The sequence below is a fragment of the Protobothrops mucrosquamatus genome, unplaced genomic scaffold (assembly GCF_001527695.2).
Source record: "Protobothrops mucrosquamatus isolate PMUCROS unplaced genomic scaffold, P.Mucros_1.0 scaffold1007, whole genome shotgun sequence".
Taxonomy (NCBI): Eukaryota; Metazoa; Chordata; class Lepidosauria; order Squamata; family Viperidae; genus Protobothrops; species Protobothrops mucrosquamatus.
The window spans coordinates 351,840-376,241 of NW_015387243.1; the positions used below are offsets into that span (position 1 = coordinate 351,840).

The 24,402-nt window shown below is 44.6% G+C and overlaps 1 protein-coding gene across 1 annotated transcript in view; it reads left to right on the top strand.

Moving 5' to 3' along the window:
• CPNE9 (copine family member 9) overlaps window positions 1-24,402 on the top strand; it is a 65,548-nt gene that overhangs the window by 35,684 nt on the left and 5,462 nt on the right. Inside the window, exons 8-17 of the mRNA XM_029284836.1 lie at window positions 5,606-5,669; window positions 7,762-7,865; window positions 9,449-9,553; window positions 10,265-10,306; window positions 13,209-13,284; window positions 18,441-18,494; window positions 19,244-19,305; window positions 19,670-19,716; window positions 20,021-20,202; window positions 23,702-23,829. Of these exons, the coding sequence (XP_029140669.1) occupies window positions 5,606-5,669; window positions 7,762-7,865; window positions 9,449-9,553; window positions 10,265-10,306; window positions 13,209-13,284; window positions 18,441-18,494; window positions 19,244-19,305; window positions 19,670-19,716; window positions 20,021-20,202; window positions 23,702-23,829 (864 nt within the window). The remainder of the gene's footprint in view (window positions 1-5,605; window positions 5,670-7,761; window positions 7,866-9,448; window positions 9,554-10,264; window positions 10,307-13,208; window positions 13,285-18,440; window positions 18,495-19,243; window positions 19,306-19,669; window positions 19,717-20,020; window positions 20,203-23,701; window positions 23,830-24,402) is intronic.

The following is a 24,402-nucleotide window of genomic DNA, read 5'->3' on the forward strand; positions in this document are numbered from 1 at the left end:
ATATAGTATCAAAGCACAATTCCCTCCTACAACTAACAGTCATAAATCACATTCTCCAATTAGTTTGAAATGCTGGCTTTCCACCCAATTCTTCATCCCACCATGCCTTATCATCATTTATTACAAACAACCTTGGTTCTCACTATTATACAGTATTGTTTTGTCTAATCTCCCATGCACATTCCACCTCCCCCCCCCCAGTATCATCTAATTCTAACTCTAAAAGTAAAATTTAAAGTGAAGGAAAATGGATGAGTCTCCATATGTTGTCAAAGCAAGAACATCGATGTTAGCTGTGTTGACACGGAGTTTATTTCCAGTTTCCAGCAAAAAACATCCATTGAGGACAATGGGCTCACTTAATGACCGCCATAAAAAGTCACAAAATCAAATCAGTCATCTGCTTAATGAACGGCATGACTTACAACAATAATCCCAGGCTCATTTATGCTCATAAGCCGAGGACTATGTGAAGTGGCATTTGAACGGTTTGTATGGTCTTTTGTCTCTGATGTTTTCATACAATTAAGCAGCCTTTATTCTCCAACAGGAGAAAGAAAGAAAGAAGGAAAGAAAGATGAAGCGGTGTCTTCATCCTTCCAGGATGTTGGAACTCTGCCTGAAAATTCTGGGGGGGGTTGGTTAAGATTCCTCAAAGCCCTGATGCATTTGGAAATGCCCAGGTTGTAGAAATCAGAAACAGACGATTTCAAATTCCTGAAGATCAATGGCATCACTCGTCTTTGTTCCATTCAGGTTACAGCAAAGATTGAGGATCTCAAGAGGAGAAACACTTTAAAAACAACAGCCATGTAATTGCTTAATCAGTTCAGCTCTTCTGATTAAAATATCTCATTAGTTGGCAGTCTGAATAAAAAAGGAACTCGGCTCCCAGGCGTGGGAGGGCAGCCAAGTGTGCTGGGGGGGGGGGAGGGGCTTGGCTGGAATACTCCAGCTTTGATACAGATGCATTAACAAACTGAAGGAGCAGGATGGTCTGGCCATTCTGAGCCCTGCGTGGGAAGGATTGTGTTTGGAGCTGTTTCAGAACAGATATTATTGGCTAAAAGCCCTCAGTCCTTCAGCTTTGAGGAAAAACTTGTAGGAATTTCTGGGCTTTTCCAACTGGTAGCAAGGGCAAAGCTGGGGGTCCTGGGGACCGGCTTCTCCACCAGAGGCTAATTCCTTCTGACAAAATGTGCTGCTGCGCCTTCAAAGCTCGAAATGGTTGCGATGCACAGCAGTCACCTTGTGTGGTGGAATGTAGTCTGGATTCCCAGGAGGACAAAGAGGCAGCGGAGCTTGGACAGTTTGGTCGGCAGGAAGAGGGCTGAACCTAGCAGTTCCCAGAGTGTATCTATAGCTATGCAAATAGTTGCTTTAGTCTGGCAAGAGTCTGTCTGTAGGTGAAGAATAATCAAAGAAGCCAAGGTAACCCCACTTGTCGTTCTTGGGACCTGACACCTTCTTGCTATGATGGGAATTAAGAAGCAGGCCCCCTGGTTGAGGACCCAAATTGTTGGGGTCAATATGCTGACTCTGTAAACCGCTTAGAGAGGGCTATAAAGCACTGTGAAGAGGTATATAAGTCTAAGTGCTATTGCTCCTTCACTCTGATCTCCAGTGCATCACTTCCAACTGAGGGGAATCTGTTCCTATGCTGTTTAGTTGGCATTTGTGCTTTCTAACTGAAGGAAGCTATTCAGAGTAATCATCCGTGCCAAGCAAATAAGAATCACATTGCTGCAATATAATGGGGGGGGGGGGAGTGCAATTCCCTTCAATAGTATTATCCCAGCCAATAGGCATCTTGCAGTTTAGGTATTTAATTTTTGTTTATTGCTAGTCTTCTCCACTCTGCTAACTTTGGATTCAGGGTCCAGTAAATTCTGATAGGATTTCTATAAAGCAAGGGAGCTGCTATAGGGCTGTTATAGTTATTAGTACATCATTCTAACATGAAAATGTGTAATATAAAAGATATGGTGATGGATAACCACAGGCTTTCCTTCTTCCTTTTCTTCCTTTTTACAGGCTTCACATAACTCTTTGGTTTCATTTTTCAATAAAAAGTGATAGGAAGTCTATTGTTTGCCACCCAATCTAAGCAGCACAAGTTTAGGGTTCTGTGGAGGCTGCAGAAAAGAGACTGCAGGTTACCCATCCCTCTTATAAAGCAATGCCTGCAATAAATTATTGGGTAGTTAAAGCCACAAGTTGTGTTTTCTCCATCATTACTGTTTATCTTGCTTTTTAACCATTCCCAAGCTTTGTTTATGGGTATTACTAACTGTTAACTATATCTCTGTCTGTCTATCATCTATCTGTCTGTATGTCTATCTATCTATCTATCTGTCTCTCTCTCTCTCTCTCTCTCTCTCTCTCTCTCTCTCTCTCTCTCTCTCTCTCTCTCTCTCTCTCTCTCTCTNATATAGTATCAAAGCACAATTCCCTCCTACAACTAACAGTCATAAATCACATTCTCCAATTAGTTTGAAATGCTGGCTTTCCACCCAATTCTTCATCCCACCATGCCTTATCATCATTTATTACAAACAACCTTGGTTCTCACTATTATACAGTATTGTTTTGTCTAATCTCCCATGCACATTCCACCTCCCCCCCCCCCAGTATCATCTAATTCTAACTCTAAAAGTAAAATTTAAAGTGAAGGAAAATGGATGAGTCTCCATATGTTGTCAAAGCAAGAACATCGATGTTAGCTGTGTTGACACGGAGTTTATTTCCAGTTTCCAGCAAAAAAACATCCATTGAGGACAATGGGCTCACTTAATGACCGCCATAAAAAGTCACAAAATCAAATCAGTCATCTGCTTAATGAACGGCATGACTTACAACAATAATCCCAGGCTCATTTATGCTCATAAGCCGAGGACTATGTGAAGTGGCATTTGAACGGTTTGTATGGTCTTTTGTCTCTGATGTTTTCATACAATTAAGCAGCCTTTATTCTCCAACAGGAGAAAGAAAGAAAGAAGGAAAGAAAGATGAAGCGGTGTCTTCATCCTTCCAGGATGTTGGAACTCTGCCTGAAAATTCTGGGTGGGTTGGTTAAGATTCCTCAAAGCCCTGATGCGTTTGGAAATGCCCAGGTTGTAGAAATCAGAAACAGACGATTTCAAATTCCTGAAGATCAATGGCATCACTCTTCTTTGTTCCATTCAGGTTACAGCAAAGATTGAGGATCTCAAGAGGAGAAACACTTTAAAAACAACAGCCATGTAATTGCTTAATCAGTTCAGCTCTTCTGATTAAAATATCTCATTAGTTGGCAGTCTGAATAAAAAAGGAACTCGGCTCCCAGGCGTGGGAGGGCAGCCAAGTGTGCTGGGGGGGGGAGGGGCTTGGCTGGAATACTCCAGCTTTGATACAGATGCATTAACAAACTGAAGGAGCAGGATGGTCTGGCCATTCTGAGCCCTGCGTGGGAAGGATTGTGTTTGGAGCTGTTTCAGAACAGATATTATTGGCTAAAAGCCCTCAGTCCTTCAGCTTTGAGGAAAAACTTGTAGGAACTTCTGGGCTTTTCCAACTGGTAGCAATGCTAGGGCAAAGCTGGGGGTCCTGGGGACCGGCTTCTCCACCAGAGGCTAATTCCTTCTGACAAAAGGTGCTGCTGCGCCTTCAAAGCTCGAAATGGTTGCGATGCACAGCAGTCACCTTGTGTGGTGGAATGTAGTCTGGATTCTCCGGAGGACAAAGAGGCAGCAGAGCTTGGACAGTTTGGTTGGCAGGAAGAGGGCTGAACCTAGCAGTTCCCAGAGTGTATCTATAGCTATGCAAATAGTTGCTTTAGTCTGGCAAGAGTCTGTCTGTAGGTGAAGAACAATCAAAGAAGCCAAGGTAACCCCACTTGTCGTTCTTGGGACCTGACACCTTGCTATGATGGGAATTAAGAAGCAGGCCCCCTGGTTGAGGACCCAAATTGTTGGGGTCAATATGCTGATTCTGTAAACCACTTAGAGAGGGCTATAAAGCACTGTGAAGAGGTATATAAGTCTAAGTGTTATTGCTCCTTCACTCTGATCTCCAGTGCATCACTTCCAACTGAGGGGAATCTGTTCCTATGCTGTTTAGTTGGCATTTGTGCTTTCTAACTGAAGGAAGCTATTCAGAGTAATCATCCGTGCCAAGCAAATAAGAATCACATTGCTGCAATATAATGGGGGGGGGGGGCGAAGTGCAATTCCCTTCAATAGTATTATCCCAGCCAATAGGCATCTTGCAGTTTAGGTATTTAATTTTTGTTTATTGCTAGTCTTCTCCACTCCGCTAACTTTGGATTCAGGGTCCAGTAAATTCTGATAGGATTTCTATAAAGCAAGGGAGCTGCTATAGGGCTGTTATGTTTATTAGTACATCATTCTAACAAGAAAATGTGGAATATAAAAGATAGGGTGATGGATAACCACGGGCTTTCCTTCTTCCTTTTCTTCCTTTTTACAGGCTTCACATAATTCTTTGGTTTCATTTTTCAATAAAAAGTGATAGGAAGTCTATTGTTTGCCACCCAATCTAAGCAGCACAAGTTTAGGGTTCTGTGGAGGCTGCAGAAAAGAGGCTGCAGGTTACCCATCCCTCTTATAAAGCAATGCCTGCAATAAATTATTGGGTAGTTAAAGCCACAAGTTGTGTTTTCTCCATCATTACTGTTTATCTTGCTTTTTAACCATTCCCAAGCTTTGTTTATGGGTATTACTAACTGTTAACTATATCTCTGTCTGTCTATCATCTATCTGTCTGTATGTCTCTCTCTCTCTCTCTCTCTCTCTCTCTCTCTCTCTCTCTCTCTCTCTGTCTACCTGTCTTTCTCCATCTATCTATCTATCTATCTATCTATCTATCTATCTATCTATCTATCTATCTATCTATCATTCTCTCTCTACCTCTCTCTCTCTCTCTACCTGTCTCTATCTGTCTGTCTGTCTGTCTATCTATCATCTCTCTCTCTCTACCTGTCTCTCTCTCTCTCCCCGTCTCTCTCATCTATCTATCTATCTATCTATCCATCCATCTATCTATCTATCTATCTATCTATCTATCTATCTATCTATCTATCTATCTATCTATCTATCTATCTATCTATCTCTTTCTCTCTCTCTCTCTCCCTCTCTCTCCATACTCTCTCTCTCTCTCTCTCTCTCTCTCTCTCTCTCTCTCTCTCTCCCTGTCTCTATCTATCTATCTATCTATCTATCTATCTATCTATCTATCTATCTATCTATCTATCTATCTATCATCTACTCTAGATAGATTGGGTGCCACGAGAAATGATGGGTTTCAGCTCCCATAACCCTCAGCCTGCAGGGCACATAAAGTTATTGGGAGTGGAAGCTAAACACATATGAGAGGTTCAGGTTTGGGGACATTGTTTTACTGTGAAATCCTAACTGGTTCCTGTGCACGGCTGCCGACATCCTCCTGAACTTATTGGTGATCGTATTTCATCTTTCTTATTTGGGTTCCTGTCCACACATCTATCCTGCATTGCCATATTGGTTCCATTACTGCCAGCGTGAGCAAGCAGCAAGAAAGGACCGCTCCCACACTAACCTTGAGTTTTTAATCTCTCGATCACATTTAGGGGAGTTCCAGGAAAGAAATGTGGCACCATAGTGCTGTCTGCTGAAGAGCTCAGCAACTGTCGGGTGAGTGGCTTGTTCTCCCCATCATTTGGGGAAAAGGCGGGAACACCTTCCCTCATGCGTCAGTGGGTCAGGAGTAAAATGAGTGGGGCAGCCTCTCTAAGGCGAACTACCAATAAAGGAGAATAGTTATAGCTCAGGGTTGCAATGAGGGGTCCTTGGTGCTCTCTGAGCTTGGTTGTTTCCTTGCAGATGTTTCATTACCCAAACAAGGTAAGATCCTGACTACTAGCACTGATGATGTTATCTAGTCTCTGTAATGAAAAGTCTGCAAGAAAGCAACCAAGCTAGAGAGAAACCAAGGTGAACTCTTTTACACTGATGTCCAATTAGAACAGTGACAGTTCCAATATCTCAGGGGCTGCCACAAAGAAGAGGGAGTCAAGCTATTCTCCAAAGTACCTGAAGACAGGACAAAGAAGCAACGGATGGAAACTAATCAAGGAGAGAAGCAGCCTAGAACTAAGGAGAAACTTCCTGACAGTTAGAACAATTAACCAGTGGAACAACCTGCCTCCAGAAGCGGTGAACGCGCCAACACTGGAGGTTTTTAAGAAGAGACTGGACAGCCATTTGTCCAAAATGGTATAGGGTTTCCTGCCTGAGCAGGGGGTTGGACTAGATGACCTCCAAGGTCCCTTCCAACTTTATCATTATTATTATTATTAACCTTTGCCGAGTCTAGGGCCATACTTGACTTTTGAATGGCCTGCTGTGACTTGCTAAAAAAAAGAGTGGAGGAAGGTACTCAATCATAACTCTCACTATTCATGTAATCTATAGTATAGGTACCTAAAATAAGATTTTGGTGTTCTCTCTTCAAATCTCATAATATTTCAACATTCTTAGGCAAAATCTTTCAGGATTCCATGTGGGAACATTGAAATCTTCATGAGGCTTAGCATTTTTAAAGCATTTAAATTAAAGTTTGATTAACTGTGGGATCCCACAATGCCATTGGTTTACCACCTGTACAATGATGCAGAATAATAGAATAACAGAGTTGGAAGGGACCTTGGAGGTCTTCTAGTCAAACCCCCCTGCTCAAGCAGGAGACCTTATATCATTTCAGACAAATGGCTGTCCGGTCTCTTAAAAGCCTCCAGTGATGGAGCACCCACGACCTCTGGAGGCAAGCCGTTCCACTGGTTAATTGTTCTCACTGTTAGGAAATTTCTCTTTATTTCCAGGTTGCTTCTCTCCTTGATTTGTTTCCATCCATTGCTTCTTGTCCTGCTTTAAAGGTGCTTTGGAGAATAGGATGACCCCCTCTTCTTTGTGGCAACCCCAGAACAGCAAAAGCTTTGTTTAATATGCCCTGTATAGCTCAAATTACATTGCCACCTTTTGGCAGCAAGCCAAAACAGAGTCACAGAGATCAAATATGGGGACAAGTTAATTTTATGCCATTATAGTAAAGAATATACTTCTCTGCCCCCAGTTCTGCTTTGCTTCCTGCTGCTTCAACATGTGTCTGTGAGTGTGTGTGTGTGTGTGTGTGTGAGAGAGAGAGAGAGAGAGGGAGGGAGGGAGGGAGGGAAAAAAGAGAAAGAGAGGAAGAGAGAGAAAGAGGCATGGAGGAGTGAAGAACATGCTCTTCAAGTATGGAAGTATGAAAGAGCTCATCTGTGGATGAGAATATTCTCAAATTCATCCGTTCCTGACAAATTTCAGCCCTGAAACTCAGCCACTTGAACTACTTCTCTTAAAAGGGCCATTATGAAATTTTGCCAGGAGCAGTTTTCAATGGAAGTTGATTCTCAAAAGGTATAATAGCACAAAAAAACTGGACTGACTCTAAAAACAGGTCAGAGATGCTGGAAACCATCTGTAAGTTATTCATGTTCTTTGGGCAAAGAACATGAACAAATCATACATCAAGAACAGTTTTTTAGAAAAAGCAATCAAACCAGAAATGGCTCTTTTCTATTTATATAGAGTTTTGAGTGTCCGTCAGTAAAAAAAAAAAAAAAAAAAAGTTTGAAGCAGTGGGCCTTTTCTGTTTCTTATAAGTAGTTTTCCATTCCTAGCGCTGATTATTTTTTATGACCACCTTGCCTCCACTTCCCTTTCTGATGTAGCCTTTTCCTTCCAGGACATTGTCACCATGCAGTTGTGTGCCAACAAGCTGGACAAGAAGGATTTCTTTGGCAAATCGGATCCCTTCCTTGTTTTCTACCGCAGTAACGAGGACGGCACGTACGCAAGAGAACCCCTTTTCGAGGCAACCAACTTCCCAGGCCAGATTCTGGGCTGTTACTTAATGGCACGTAGTTGCCTTGATAGTGTCATTAGGCCCTGAATTGTACACACACACACACACACACACACACACACACACACACACACACACGTCTGCTCCCAAGAGACACTAGGCTTGCCTTTCTATTCTCTTCTACTCTCTTCTCTGGTCATTCTTTTTGCTAGCTAAAAGGAGATGGGAAGAATGGATGAATGTTGATTCTCAGATGTGACCTCAACCCACATCAATAACCCCAATTTTCACACCCCCCTTATTTATTTATTTATTCTGAGATGGAAGAATAAGATTTGACAAAAAATACTATTTTAAAAAAAAAAAACGTTCCTGGCATCAAGAAATGACTATTCCCTGTTGTCATGTGAACAGAAAATAATGGCGGGGGTGTAGGGCGTAGCTTAAGCCGAGCTAACATGGCTGCCTTGATCAGCGGCTGAGGTAAGGTTTTTGCCCTTGACCCCCACCTTGCTACTCTATGATATCCTCTCAGCTTTCTTTCTTGTCCTTTCAAATTGTCAGCTTGTATAGTCATGGCACCCTCAAAGTAGATCTATTCATTTTACTCCCCAACCCGTTTTAACCATTTTTCCCCCTGTATTTGGGATGGATGAAGAGATGCTGGAGGAGGAAAGGGATCTGCTTTTCAGTGCATGTGTTCTGGGCTGCGCAAGATGGTTGCACGAGTGATTGCGGGTAGTGAGTTCTTTTGCTCACCGTGTTTAGAGTGGAAGAGTCAGATTTTTCCATACGTGGCAAAAATCAGCTACGGTTGTGGCCTTGCTTCGGTTCTTCAGTGGTAGATGCAAAGAAGGCTTTCGTGGTTGCTTAGCAACGGTAGCACTCAATGTCCATGTCTAGCTTGGCTCAGAAGTGGTTGGAGAGCACATTCCACATTTGTTCTCCGCCACATCAAGCTGATCTCCATCCTTCCCGAACTAGTGGATGTTCCAATAAAGGATGTTGGGGAAGAAGGCCAAGAGGCACGGTCTGCAGTTCCTGGATTTAGGGTGCACAGATGGAAGAGGGAAATTGAGATGTTGTGGCTCAAGAGCTTCAGCTGAAATTCCCTCTCCAATTTTTGTGCTTTAGAAACCCAAAGGAGCCTGTGCCAGTGGGCTCTTCTTTAGGGTGGACAGCTCTTCTGGTTTCTGGATGGATCAGCTTTCTTTAATCTGGCAGCCTGCAGACGTTCTAGACCAGAGGTCTCCAACCTTGCCAACTCTTAAAGACTTGTGGGCTTCAGTTCCCAGAATTCCACAAGATTTTAAGACTTGTGGACTTCAGTTCCCAGAACTCCTCAGCCAGTTGTCTGGGAGATGAAGTCCACAAGTCTTAAAGTTGCCTGTTATAGACTACAATATTCATCCTTTTGAACAAGCATGACAAACTGTATTCTCAACTACATTGCAATCCAACACCTCCGGAGGCCACAATATGCTACTCCACACCACATCAAAGCCCACTAGCCCTTCTTTCATGTTTGCTCTTGCCCCCTTTTGCCATGACTCCTCTCTGCTTCCAGGTTCACCATCTGCCACAAGACAGAGGTGGTGAAGAACAATCTGAATCCAGTGTGGCAACCTTTTTCCATCCCTGTGCGCTCCTTGTGCAACGGTGACTATGACAGGTTAGAGTTCATATCTAAAGGCTGCGTCTCTGGGCCCAAAGGCTGGCAAATGACGGACCACCCAAAATATTGGAGGAGAAATTTAATTCGTATTTTTATGCTGTTTCCAGATCAAATGGTATAGATTGCCCCAAGGCTGTTAAAAACCATTGAAGTACCTTAGCTGGGAAAAGAGTAGCCAGCCTCCTTTAGATATCTATAAGGAGCAATCACTACAAAGGGCTATATAGATGAAACATATATACATTTTTAGTGGCATAAGGAAGATTGATATTCCCTGGCATGTTTCCCAGGAGTGAAGGAATGATCTAGAACAAGGGTAAGCAGCCTTGGCTCTTTTATGACTTGTGGACTTCAACTCCCAGAATTCCTGAGCCAGCATAAAAGAGCCAAGGTTGCCTACCCCTGATCTATATATTATGGACTGGCACTTAAAGGAATTTAATGAGTGTGGACATAAACTCTACACCAAGGGTGTCTAACTGCCGACCTGTGGGCCGGTCGCATTATGCAGAGGCCAAGCCCACCCCAGCTCCAGCAATGCAAAAAAAGTTGCGATACATCGCAACACGTCACGTGATGCGGCGAGTTTGACACCCGTGCTCTACAGCATATGGCCCATCTCCTTTTTCATTTGGGCTCCTGTTTTCCTAAACTGAAACCCTCCTTTGGAAATTCAACTTCTCTTGTTACTTGTTACTTCTGTTCTAGGACCGTGAAAATTGACGTCTATGACTGGGACCGGGATGGCAGGTGAGAATATGGACCAGTTTTTATAGACCCCCTTTCCCCCACCTGGATTTCCCAGAAATATTAATTTAGGGGTCCTTGGTGCTCTCTGAGCTTGGTTGTTTTCTTGCAGACATTTCATTACCCAGCTAGGTAACATCATCAGTGCTAGACTACACTAGCACTGATGATGTTACCTAGTTTGGATAATGAAATGTCTGCAAGAAAACAACCAAGCTCAGAGAGCACCAAGGGCCTCTCAGTTCAAACCTGAGCTTCAAATATTCTCCTTTAGTGTTAAATTACAATTCTTATCAATTCACCCAGCGTAGAATTGTAGCCCAAATCATTTGAGGGCATCATGATAGGGGAAGGTTAGTATAATCCTTTCTCTTATTCCAGAGATTCAAGAAACAATTATCTGGGCATTGTACGCTAATCGCATGGCATTACAACTAAAAATGAGTGAGGGTCGCTCACTTTCTGATACTCTCTTTCTCTCTTTATCCTGTGAAGGCTCTTTTTCTCCTTCTGCAAACTGTGAGCCACCAGCAAAGAGACATTTTGCCAAGGTTATTTAAAGTGGGGCCAAAAGTCATACTTTTCTTGTGCCCATCCTACCTTAATTAATAATAATAATAAAGTTGGAAGGGACCATGGAGGTCATCGAGTCCAACCCCCTGCTCAGGCAGGAACCCTACACCATTTCAGACAAATGGCCGTCCAGCCTCTTCTTAAAAACTTCCAGTGTTGGAGCATTCACCACTTCTGGAGGCAGGTTGTTCCATTGGTTAATTGTTCTAACGGTCAGGAAGTTTCTCCTTAGTTCTAAGTTGAATAGAGCAATCCCACTGGTGCTTATTTAGATGGAAATTCCATATAAGTGTTTGTAGGATTGAAGTCTTGACTTTAACAGAACAAATTTAAAGCTTCCTTTCCTTTCTTTCCAAAATCATTAGTTCCTAATCTGAAGCTAGGGTCGGTAGAAAGAATTGCCAGGACTTTTCGAAGCCTTCTTAGCTAGAACAGAAGCTCATGGCCAACCTTGGTTGATTTTATAAGGCTGATAGATAATGTTGTAAATGGGAGACCACCAAGAGGCTGTATGTAGACTAGGAAGTTGGAAAAAAAATAGATGGCAATTGGAAAAAGGATTTCCTTACCGTTGACAAGGAAATTACGTGTGATCAGAAAAAGCGGGATCAGATTTAAACAGGACTTCGGTGGGATATCGACATGGCTGTAGGTTGAATTAGAAAGTCAAAATAACGTACCAAAAGAAGGTACAGGTACAGCAGTGGCCAAAATTGTGGAAACCTTTTGGGAAAAGTGTATTTTTGAGGTTTGATGACTAATAACACCATTTGTTTTGGAGTAGTACCATAAAATTATATATCAATGGAAAGATAATTTAATCAAGAATGTAATGCAACAAAGTTTGTTCAATTATCTGTACTGTATTCTATAAAATGTTATAGCCAAATAACCAGAAAAAAGAAGCACAACTTGATTAGGTTGATATCAGGTAGCTTTCCTTCATTTGATTGTAGCCAATGAGTGTTTAGAGATCCAATCAGGTGTCATCTTGTTTTGGCAATGAGCCAATCAGATCACAGTAGGATTCAGTTATTGGTGTCATGTATTGAAGCTGAGAGGAGGACATTTGTCAGGGTGTTATGTGATTGCTATCAAGTTGGTTGGATTTTTTTGTGTTCTTTCATTTAGTGAGTTTGTAAAACATAATAAAATTAAAGTAATGGTGCAAAGAGTTGACTGGTTGCCCAGAAAGCAGTGTAAAATAGTATTATTAAGTGAACAAGGCTACAGTTACAAAGAAATTAGAAGAAAAATGGGTGGAAACTTAACCAAAGGTGGCATTTCTGCTGTACACTTTCCCCAAAAGGTTTCCACAATTTTGGCCACTACTGTAGTTTTCACTTACCAACTGCCTCATTTAGTGACTGAAGTTGCAAATATATAAACAGAACCGCTTTGCAACCTGTCATTGCATTTATGATTGTTGCAGAATCTCTTGGTCGAATGATCGCCATTCTGCCACTTTTCAACAGGCACACATTTACAATTGTGCGGTCATCTGATCCCCATTCATGTGCTTCCCAACTGGCTTCTGACAAGCAGAGTTAATGGAACACGTAGAAGTAAAAATCTCAAGTCACGTGATTTCTCACTTAAACGACCAAAGGGAACGATTGTTGGAAGCCCATTGTGGTCACACGATTTTTCCACTTAGCAGTTGAGGCACCTAACAACAGAGTCGTTGACCCCAATTGTGGTTGCTAGATGAAGACTACCTATAATGGGAACCAATTTATATTATTACCAAAAAAAAAAAATTGGATAGCTGTGGCCCTGGAGTCACCTGGAGGTTGCACCACACCCTTCAGACACTCCATATTTATCTATTGTCTTCCCCCTCACAGTCCCCGATCTGAGTTTCCCCCTGCTTAAGGTTTGGTGCTGGATCAGCGAATGGTGCATGACAATGTGACAAAATGAGTGATGGTCCTTTGGGCAGCAGATGGGAAAGGCCATTTTTAAGTACAAAGAAAAAAATCTGTAAAGGATGAAATCCAGAGACAGCAGAGAAAGATGAAAGAGTCTGCAGACTCTGTGCATTTGTGTTATTTTCTTCTGACTGAATTTGGGCTTTTGGACTCAAATGCAAACCACTCAAAATCCACTCCCACCCACCCCGTCCTCTCTCAATCTGCTGCATTTGTAGATGCACCCTGTGGGGAAAAGAGGATTAAGTGAATTGGGTGGGTGGAGTAATTAAAAATCCTAGGTTCTTCACAGCAGGATGTGGGATACTCAAAACACACGCTATTCATACACTTGCTCAATCCAGGTTTAAGCTACCCCGACAGGGAAGCATTACATTACTTCTTTCTTGTTGTCTCGGCAGCCATGATTTCATTGGAGAGTTTGCCACAAGCTATCGGGAACTCTCTCGCGCCCAGAACCAGTTCACAGTCTATGAGGTAAGTTTCCTCCTGGCAAAATACAGATTCTCTTGAACAATATTACCTTTTTTTTTTGCAGGGCTTGTACTACTCGGAGCCAACAAATTACATTTCTGCTGAGAAATCTGGGGATGTTTCGGATACCTGAGGACGATGGGTTTAAAAACAATGCCCACAAGCAAGTTTCTAGTCCTCATTGGTGTAGACTGTAGAGCAACCCAGTGACATCTGTTAACAATTGGTGAAAGATCTGGATACAGGAGAACTTGTTTGATTTTTCTGCTTTCAGAGTGGTTGGTTCTCTTGTGCTCTAATGAAGCTTGCTAGTATTAGTCCAGTCTCATCCCTTCAATCCAGCAGCATTTTGATTTCATTTATTTGTTAGATAGTATTCCATCTTTCCTTCAGAGGTTCAAGGCAGCACTGTCAGCAGCAACTGTCCGAACGAAGACGTGATAATATTCTGATGCAGATTACACCTTTCTAATGCAACCCAGACTTATGAAATACAGTTCTTCCAAAGTTTGACTATTGGTATTTGGTGATGGGGCTTGTGGATTTTGTAGTGCAGAAGAAAATAGATTGTCTGGCCAGTGATTTCCATGTTGTGAGCTTCAATTGTGATCCAGCTTCTGCTGTGATAAGGGAGGGTCCAAAGTCAAACGATTAAACAAAATTTATCTACCGAAGAGTGCAGGTTGAGTCCAGCATTGCCATATTAAAAGAATGGGATGGAAAAGATCTTTAAGGAAGAACAAAGGCTATTGTTATCAGCCTATGAAGATGTAGCCTAGTCATGCAAGATGTAGCCTAGTTTTTATTATGGCCACCAGCAATTTCATATATATTTTAGCATGTACATCAGTGCTATGTGCTAAAATACATCTTTTCAAGTTCTGCAATATGCACATGCTATACAGAGCCATAAGTGAAAATTTCCCCCTACTCCCAAGGATTTTCCTCTGAGGGCATCTAAAACTGTTGCTGCCATGTATTTGCAGAGCGTTGTTTCTTTGCTTACAGAAGATTGTGATGTACTGCAGTGCAAAACTAAAAAAAAGCCAGTTCTGTATCTTTGGGTACCAACGATACCAATTCTTTCTTAGAATTATGAACAGAGGACAGTCACTTCTGAATGGACTCTCTCTCATTTAAGCCAGAACTGTGTGCTCAGCAGCTTTTTAAAAATATCAGCCAAAAAGAATAATTACATTTGATAGGGAGGTTTAAGACTTTCCCCTAACCTTCCCTCTTTGATTTTCAGTGGTAAAGGAAAAAGAAAAAAGAATAACTAGGAGTTAACGTAAGGAGAGTCCATTTGGAAACCAACTTCATTTAGGATCATCCTATACAGGTAATCCTCGAGTTATGAATAGAACGGAGCCTGACAATTACTTTCATAACCCGAGGATTTGTAAGAGTGAATCACGTAACAACAACAACAACAATAATAATAATAATAATAATAACCACAACAACAATAATAATAATAACTTTTGAATACAGACAGATCGCCATTTGGAACACAATACGCCAGATATCGCAGTTGTAGAGAACCGAAGCGTACAGCTGATTGATATCGCTGTACCAGGAGATGCCAGAGTCAAAGAAAAAGAACTGGAAAAAATTATGAAATATCGCGACCTGGCCATCGAAACTGTGCAATTATGGATGAAACGTGTAACAGTGGTACCCATTGTCAACGGAGCACTGGGAACTGTGTCCCAAAACTTTGCAAAATACATCAAAAAACTGCAGCTTCCTGCAATAACTCCAGCAATGTTACAAAAAACTGCGCTACTCGGAACATCTATTTTAAGGAGATACCTGGTTGACACCTAGGATGCTAATAGCAACCCGTGTCAGCCATCAGCGCCAGCCAATTTTAATGTTCAGTTGACTGAAGTTCATGTTTAATGAATAAAAGATAATAATAATAATAATAATAATAATAATAAGAAGAAGAAGAAGAAGAAGAAGAAGAAGAAGAAGAAGAAGAAGAAGAAAGAAGAAAGGAGAAGGAGAAGGAGGAGAAGGAGAAGGAGAAGGAGAAGGAGAAGAAGAAGAAGAAGAAGAAGAAGAAGAAGAAGAAGAAGAAGAAGAAGAAGAAGAAGAAGAAGAAGAAGAAGAAGAAGAAGAAAGTTGGAAGGGACCTTGGAGGTCATCTAGTCCAACCCTCTGTTCAGGCAGGAAACCCTATACCATTTCGGACAAATGGCTGTCCAGTCTCTTCTTAAAAACTTCCAGTGTTGGAACGTTCACCACTTCTGGAGGCAGGTTGTTCACTTGAAAGTGATCACTCCCTGCTTTCGCCCACATATTCGCAGGTCGTTAATTGCACAAGATATCTCAGGATGGGGAAGGCCATGGGGGACCTAGTGCTGCTGAGTACCCAAGGCCTCCCCCGCTCCACTGAGATATCTCATGCTCCCCCCCCCCGATCCCGCCCGCTCGATGATCAAGGGAGCTTCTCCCCTCCAGCCTCTCTGCCACGATTTCGCCTTGAGCAAAAACTTGCCGTGGCCTGCAGGGATGAGAGATTGCATCGCTGTAGGCTCCAGTCGTCTTTGAAAAAAGCCTTTTCTGCCCAGAACGAAGGCCGGGAAGGACGCACACTCCCCTCCCGGCCTCCGTTTATAGCAGCAAAGGCTTTTTGCAAAGACGGCAAAGGGCTTTGCAAATGGAGGGAAGGCTTCGGTACGTCAGGCCTTCTCTCAGTTGGCAAAGCCCTTTGCCTCAGATCTCGTCCAGGCCTCTGTTTGCAGAGAACAGAGGCCTAAAGTAGTGTGAGATCACGGGAGTTCAGTAGTGCGAGATCTCATGCTACTGATCTCACATGATCTTGTACTTTAGGCTTCCATTCTCTGTGAATGCATCGAAGGCCTGAAGCACAGAAGCAGGCCAAGGAACCAAAGACTCACTAGATCAGTGATGGCGAACTTTTTAGACACCGAGTGCCCAAAAACCTCTGTGCCCCCTGCCCCACCTGCTCCACCCCGCCTTCTGCCCCACCCACTGTCCCATCCCACCTCCACCTCCCACAGAGCCACCTACCACTTCCACGGCCCACCGTGGCAGATTGCCCTGGTGGCTCTGCAGCACCATGGCGGCCACGCAGAGATGATGCTGCGGGGCGCGGAGTCTTGTACCTGCTGCCTGGCTGCCATGTCCTTGGCTACGCTGCTCTGCACGAGCCACGACCAGGGGTGACTCTCCTCCGGGGCAGCTGCTGGTGAGGAGGGGGCTGTGGGGGGAGGCAGGGCTGGGGCGTGCCCACAGAGAGGGTTCTGAGTGTCGCCTCTGGCACGCGTGCCATAGGCTCACCACCACTGCACTAGATCTTCACAAGGTGAGTATCCACAGGCCCAGTGCCTGTGGACCTTCCCCGGGGGGGATAGGTAGAGCAAATGTTGCAGTGCCTCTGCAGTCGTTCGTAAGGGTGAACAACTGGGCGCTGCAACATTTGTAATTTCAGGACTATGTCATAAGTAAGTCCATAACTTCGAACAGTTTCTAAGTGAACTGTCGTAACTCAAGGATGGCCTGTATACTGCAGTTTCAAGAGCCATGGTGAGCACAGTGGTTAGAATGCAGTATTGCAGTATAACTCTGCCAAACTGCCAGGAGTTCAATCCTGACCGGCTCAAGGTTGACTCAGCCTTCCATCTTTCCGAGGTCAGTAAAATGAGGAGCCAGATTTTTAGGGGCAATAAGCTGATGCCATAAATTGCTTAGAGAGAGCTGTAAAGCACTATGAAGCAGTATATAAGTCTAAGTGCTATTGCTATTTCATAAATGAGGCTGGAAAAAAAATCTCCATAAAAGCCTCATTTGGAAACACCCAACTTTCAGAATATCTTTTATCATTTGGAAACATCTTCGCTTTTCCTTGGATAAATGAATCTGTGGCCCATTTTTGCATCTTTCCATACTAGCTTGCATGGGCTGCTATCTGGCAGTGCCTAGTCCAGTGGTGGCGAACCTATGGCACGTGTGCCAGAGGTGGCACGCAGAGCCCTCTCTGTGGGCCCGTGTGCTGTCGCCCCAGCCCCGCCTCCCCCTGTGGCCCCCTCCTCACCAGCAGCCTCTCTGGAGGAGAGTTGCCCCTGGGCGCAGCCCGCGTGGAACAGTGCAGCTAAGGACATGGCAGCTGGGCAGCAGGGACAATACTCCGCCTTTGCACCCCGTCGTGCACAAATGATGCTGCAAGGCGCGGGCGGAGGGCGTGGCCACCATGGCGCTGCAGGGCCGCCTGGGCGATCTGCGGTAGGCCATGGAGGCGGTAGGTGGCCCTGTGGGCAAGTGGGGCGATGGTGGAGCAGGGACAGGCTTGGCAGGGCAAGATGGGTGGGGGCAGGGTGGGGGTGGAGAGGACAGGGTGGAGAGGGAGGGTGGGGCAGAGCAGGGGTGGGAGGGGCGGTTTTTGGGCACTCGCTGTCTAAAAGGTTCGCCATCACTGGCCTAGTCTAAATTAAGAGGTAGGTGGCCTCGCCTTTCAGGAAGAGGAGCTGGGGTACAATGCTTCTGTTCTTTATAGCTCCGTGAATCTGTATAACGGGACTATAGAAGCCCCAAAAGGAGAAGAAGCATTTGCACAGATGGAGCTTTGGTGCTAGAGTTATTTCTTTGTTTCTTTATTATTTTTATGACTAACTCAAGAACGTGCCCCAAACTCCTTCCTCCTCTTATTTTTCCCCAAACAGCCACCGTATGAGGTAGATTGGATTGAGAGAAATTGACTGGTCCAAAGTCACCTACTCGGCTTTCATGCCTAAGGCAGGACTAGAACTCATGATCTCCTGGTGATTGGTCTACATCAGAGGTAGGCAACCTTGGCTCTTTTATGACTTGCGGACTTCAATACCCAGAATTCCATGCTGACTCAGGAATTCTGGGAGTTGAAGTCCACAAGTCGTAAAAGAGCCAAGGTTGCCTACCCCTGGTCTAACTCATCCACCTGGCTTTCATGTCTAAGGCGGGACTAGAACTCACAGTCTCCTAATGATTGGTCCAAAATCACTCAGCCAGGGTTCATGCCCAAGGCGGGACTAGAACTCACGGTCTCCCAGTTTCTATTCTGGTACCTTAACTACTCGACCAAACTGACTGTCTAATTTGTTAGTTGAAGGGAAAAAAGTGCTCCTCTCTCATTCATTCTTTCCTTCCATCTCCAGGTTTCGAACCCTAGGAAGAAGTGCAAGAAAAAGAAGTACATTAACTCGGGGACTGTAAGTGTAGGACGGTTTTTCCACCCCCCCTCTTAGCCCACACAATCCCTGCCATCCCTCATCCTTACAAATCAGTGCACTGAGTCATGGGAAGCTGATGGGACTCTTTTCACTGGGGCACACTCCAGCTTTTTCCTGTCAAACGTCTTATCTCAGCGGTTCTCAACCTATGGGTCACGACCCCATTTGGGGTCGACCGACCATTTCACGGGGGTCGCCAAGCAAGGCTGTCCGCCATTTTTTCCCCCTTTTCCGGCGGGTGCCTTACCTCCCTTGGGCTGGGCCAGCTGGTGGTCGGCCTGCTCCGTCTCTGCCGCTTGCCAGCTACGCCTCGGCCGGCGGAGGGGGTGGAACCGTGCATGCGCGGCGCTCCCGGGCAGGGAAAGTCCTCGACTTACGACCCGTTGGGTAGTCCTCGGCTCACGACCAGTTTAGTCCTCGACTTACGACCGGTTTAGTCCTCGACTTACGACCGGTTGGAGGTCGCGGCATTAAAAAGGTTGAGAACCACTATCTTACCTGCTCTAAAAAAAAAAAAGGGCAGCACTTGCTTGCGTTATCAAAGCCAATCACATTTCCCTTCTCTTCCTGAATCACTTCTCTCGAGGGCAATCCAGAACAGACCTCCACCCTACCCCCTCACCCCCAAATCTTTCTTTCTGCCCAGATGACTGCACCATCCGGAATATCTCATACTTCTTTTTTCTTCTTCTTCTTCTCTTTTGTTTGTGTTTCTCTGTTCCTGGTAGGTAACCCTTCTGTCATTCACAGTGCAGTCAGAATTCACCTTTGTTGATTACATTCGAGGCGGGTGCGTCGGTTGAAAATCCTGGATGCCTCTCAGGTCCCTGGTTTCTGAGGGCCATGGGCCCTCAGCCCTCTTCCTGTTCACTGCCTCTGAGGCATTGCGGGGCGGAGGGGGGAACTTATAAGAGGGCATCAGGGGCAGAACGCAATGACTTTTAAGGTGATAAGGAAGTAGATGCCTCAGGAAGTGGCACATTGGGGTGGGGGTGGGGATGCTCTGGTCTCTTCAAGAGGGAGACTTCCTGGTGCTGGAAAGACGATGAATTGCCTAGCACACACAAAAAAAAGGGAGCACCCTCGGGACATTGGAAGGGATCCCCAAGGATGGCAGCATCCATTACTCTCTCTCGTTTCCGCACCGTCCTTAGGACACAGCTGAATTTCACAGTCGCCATTGACTTCACGGCCTCCAATGGTGAGTGCAGCACACCCGTGTGTCACTCTGGGAACAGAGGGCAGCCCTGCTGCTGGTAACAAAGCAGCCAGGTTGACTCTGATGCTTGCTGAGGTTTGTTTAGGACCGGCCACATCTGGGCGCCGTCTCTGCTCCCATTATTTGGGGAGTTGGGAGGAGAATTCACGTGGGCCCGTTGGATAGGGATGGCTAAGGAGGAAGATGTCGGACAACCTGTGTTGTGATTTCAAGAAAACTTTGGGCTGGGGAAGGGGGAAAAGGTGGATGCAGAATTTTTGCGACTGACAAAATTCCCTTTTCACAGGGAACCCATCGCAACCCACTTCTCTTCATTACATGAGCCCTTATCAGCTCAGCTCCTATGCCATGGCTCTGAAAGCAGTTGGCGAAATCATCCAGGATTATGACAGCGACAAACTTTTCCCTGCTTACGGCTTTGGCGCCAAGGTCCCACCAGACGGCAAAGTGTCTCATCAGTTCCCTTTGGTAAGAAAGAACCCCCTGGGCGAAGATGGGGGAGACCATAACGGGAGAATGCCTGCCAATGCCACATGTAATTGCAAGACCCATTTTCATCTGAATGGGTCTGAGATAGCATGGAGGTGGCGCGACGGCTCAGTGGTTGAGACGCTGAGCTTGTCAGCTGGAAAGTCGACAGCCCGAGTTTGAGACCCAAACACCGCGCAGCAGGGTGGGCTCCCGTTCCTTGCCCCAGCTCCTGACCCACCTAGCAGTTTGACGTGAGTAGATAAATAGGTACCACTTTGGTAGGAAGGTTAGTGCATTCCATATTTTCATGCTGGCCACAGGATGATGGAAGCGTCTCTCAGACAACGCAGGCTTCCTCAGCTGAGAATCGGACACGAACACCGTCCCCCCTTGAGTTGGTCATACTTGGACAGGGGAAACCTTTAAACCTTTTAGAAATAGTTATGTCTGTTTGGGAGATCTTCTGCATGCAAGATGGGTTGAAGGAATACATTAGGAGAGATGCTCTTATGCTCTTAAGGAAAAAGAGCTTTCCTAGGGTCAGTTCTGTAAAACAGGGCTTTTCAACCTTTTCACCCATTGTACCACTTTTAGGATATGGCAACATCCGAGTACCACCAGTCGCCTAGCAAGGTGTCAAAAACTTGATGACCCCCCCCCCCAAAAAAGGAAAAAAGTCATAAAGTACAGGTAGTCCTCGACTTACAACAGTTGCCAAGCATATGAATGTAAATCACAAGACCCTGGAGATGCTGCCACATTCCAGCTGATCGGCGCTTCTTCTGGGCTCAGCAGAAGCGTCAGGATCAGTGCTGCTTTCCAACTGATTGGTACTTCTTCAGGGCTCAGCAGAAGCACCAGGATCAGCGCCAAGCTCCAGCTGGAGCCTGGCGCTGATCCTGGCGCTTCTACTGAGCCCTGACAGCCCTGAAGAACCGCCGATCAGCTGGAAAGCGACACTGATCCTGGTGCTTCCGCTGAGCCCTGCAGCTCCAGCCATCTCTCACTCAGGCTTGTGCGGTGCTGCCACCGGTTCAGCTCATTCCCCTCCCCCGCTACCACTTTTCTAGGATGGTCGCGTACCACCTGCCAAGTGCCATTATACCACAGGTGGTACCCATACCACTGGTTGAAAAGCCCTGCGTTAAACACTCCATCATAGTTTCACATTCCCTTTTTTTTTTTATAGATTTTATAATTTTTTATACGGTTAGGGATAAGGTGGCGTTGGGATTAGGGTTAGGGTTGGGGTTTGGGCTAGGGTTAGGGTTAGGGTTGGGGTTGGGGTTGGGGTTGGGATTTTTCCAATAACATTTTCAATATTTAGTAAACAGCATAATGTTTGGGTACATGTATTTAACTAACAATAATAGATATAGTTAATTATCCTAAACAATATGTTAATTCATCACTCAATAGCTGCCTTCTTACTAATATATATTCAAAATGACATATCACATTCCTTTCTCTCTGACTCGTTTTTCTAGCCATTGATAAAAATTATCCTATGTTCTAAAGTACACTGAGTCTTCTTTCTCTTTTCTCTTTAAAGTCAATCTATCCATTTCTGCATAGTTCCACATTCCTAAACAGACCCTTGAAAGTTAGATTCAGGTAGTTCTCAACTTACGACCGGTTACTTAGCGACTGTCCAAAGTGACAACTGACTAAAAAAAGGGGGATTTATGACTCAGATTTGAAGTTCCAGTGGTCGAGCTTCCTCCGCAGCCACACGACCAAGTTTCAGGCGCTCCGCAACACAGATGCATTTATGGCCATTTGCAGCATCCCATAGTCACCGTTTTATGACGGCTTCGCCAAAACGCGGCACTTATTTCCGGTTTTCAGCAAAACCACACCTTAGCAAACTGTTGGTGACTTAATGACCACAGGGTTCGCTTAACAACCACCACCACCCCAAAAAAATATGGGTCAATCACATGACCAACCTGTTTTATAATCATCCCAACATGCAGCCATAACGGGAAGGATTGCTGACATGGTGATGATTGTAAATGTGGGCGGGTGGCCAAGTCCCCAAATTTTAATCACATGACCGTGGGGACACTGCAACAGCTGCATCTTCCAGGATGGGTCATAATTTTTTTCAGCACCATCATAACTTCCAATGTTAGCTAACCCAGGGACTACTTGCAATCTGCATAGGCTTCAAGGTCCTTTATCTATCTACGACTCCAGTTATCTTTTTAATCAATTATTTTAAAATTATTCTATGGATAATTTGTAAGAAAAGAAAAGCATAGCTGTATAATGGCATATAATTCTGTGCTGCTATTTTGGGGATTGTGATTTCATAATTCTTTAGATCATGCTAATTTATAACCCTAAGATCATGCCAATTTTAAGCAATTATTTTAGAGAATCTCGGAGGTCATCATCATCATTCTATTAACAGACTTGATGGTGATGTGCAGAACTAATTTATTTCAAATTCTATTATAATATTAAATTATATTACCTCATTATGGTGACATTGGAAGTAGCGTTATAGATAGAAAGGGGTTTTAGCATTTTCTTTACCACTGAATAAGTTATCACAGCCATATACATCATTGATTAGAAGTTAATAAGAAAGGTTTCCAATTCAGAGAATGGGGGTTCCAAAGTACTATATCTTTTAATATTTCTTTTCTAAAATGTTGTCGTTGTGAGGAATATGTAAGGGTCAGCCGTACTCAAGGGTATCTGCAGGGTGGGTAAAAAAAAAGTTAAGTTGCTGGACACAATCAGGGCAATCCAAGATTTGTCTTTTTTTAAAAAAAATGTGTAACACATGCAGCACATGTTAAAAAGAGATGTATCCTTAACTGTGTAGTCACTGCTGCCATCTTGACTTTGGTGCATGCGTGCGCATGCACACACACACACACACACACACACACACACCATGAACGTTCCACTCGCCCTTTCCGATTTATGGATTAGATTATATCAGGGATAGGCAACCTTGGCTCTTTTATGACTCGTGGACTTCAACTCCCAGAATTCCTGAGCCAGCATGGCTCAGCTTGGAAACTTCTCCCTTTCCCCTCAGCATGGCTGGCTCAGGAATTCTGGGAGTTGAAGTCCACGAGTCATAAAAGAGCAAAGGTTGCCTACCCCTGGATTATACAATCAATTGTGGTCTTCAAACCCATAGCCATTTACACAGTTGATGCTTCAGCTTATGTAGACCAGCCAAAACAATCAAAAGCACTTCTCAAGTAGACTTCTATGAGTCTTTCACTAGGAAAACTCTCAAAAGTTCTAATTCTCCCAAGTTTGACAGTGTGGGGCCCTTGGTTCTCTGAGCTTGGTGGTTTTTTTGCAGACATTTCATTACCAAGCTAGGCAACAGTGCTTAAGGACTGACTTCCCCAACACAATGCTCTTCATCCCTCGCAGAATTCCCAGCTCTAGAGCCCTTGAGTGTTCAGTGAAGAGTCTCTCATACCTGCACTGTCCAGTTTGCTGAGCCGTGCCATTGTCTCCCTAGAACAATAATCCGGACAATCCCAACTGCGAGGGCATCGAAGGAGTATTGGAATCCTATTTCCAAAGCCTACGTACTGTGCAGCTCTACGGACCCACCAACTTTTCACCTGTCATCAACCAGGTGGCCTGGTAAGTGGGGAGGGGAAGAGGAAACCACCTGTCGGCCTTCTTGTCTCTCGGAAAGGTTGAAAAGCGATTTGGTCTAGTGCAGGGGTAGGCAACCTTGGCTCTTTTATGACTCGTGGACTTCAACTCCCAGAATTCTTGAGCCAGCCATGCTCGGTTTCATTTGAGCAAGTTACCATCTCTCGTATTAATTCCACCTGCAGCTGCTGCTTACTTCCTCTCCTGGAAGAAGCCACAAATCCCTTCCAGGCAACAATGCCAACAGCTGCTAGTCACAGCAACACAGCCACTTGCCCAAGAAGTATTATATACAATGCTGTATGTGCTGATGGCCTAACCCAGGGGTGGGGAACCTTGGCTCTTTTATGACTCGTGGACTTCAACTCCCAGAATTCCTGAGCCAGCCATGCTGAGGGGAAAGGGAGAGGTTTCCAAGCTGAGCCATGCTGGCTCAGGAATTCTGGGAGTTGAAGTCCACAAGTCATAAGGGGCCATAGTTCCCCCATGCTGGCTCAGGAATTCTGGGAGTTGAAGTCCACGAGTCATAAAAGAGCCACGGTTGCCTACCCCTGGTCT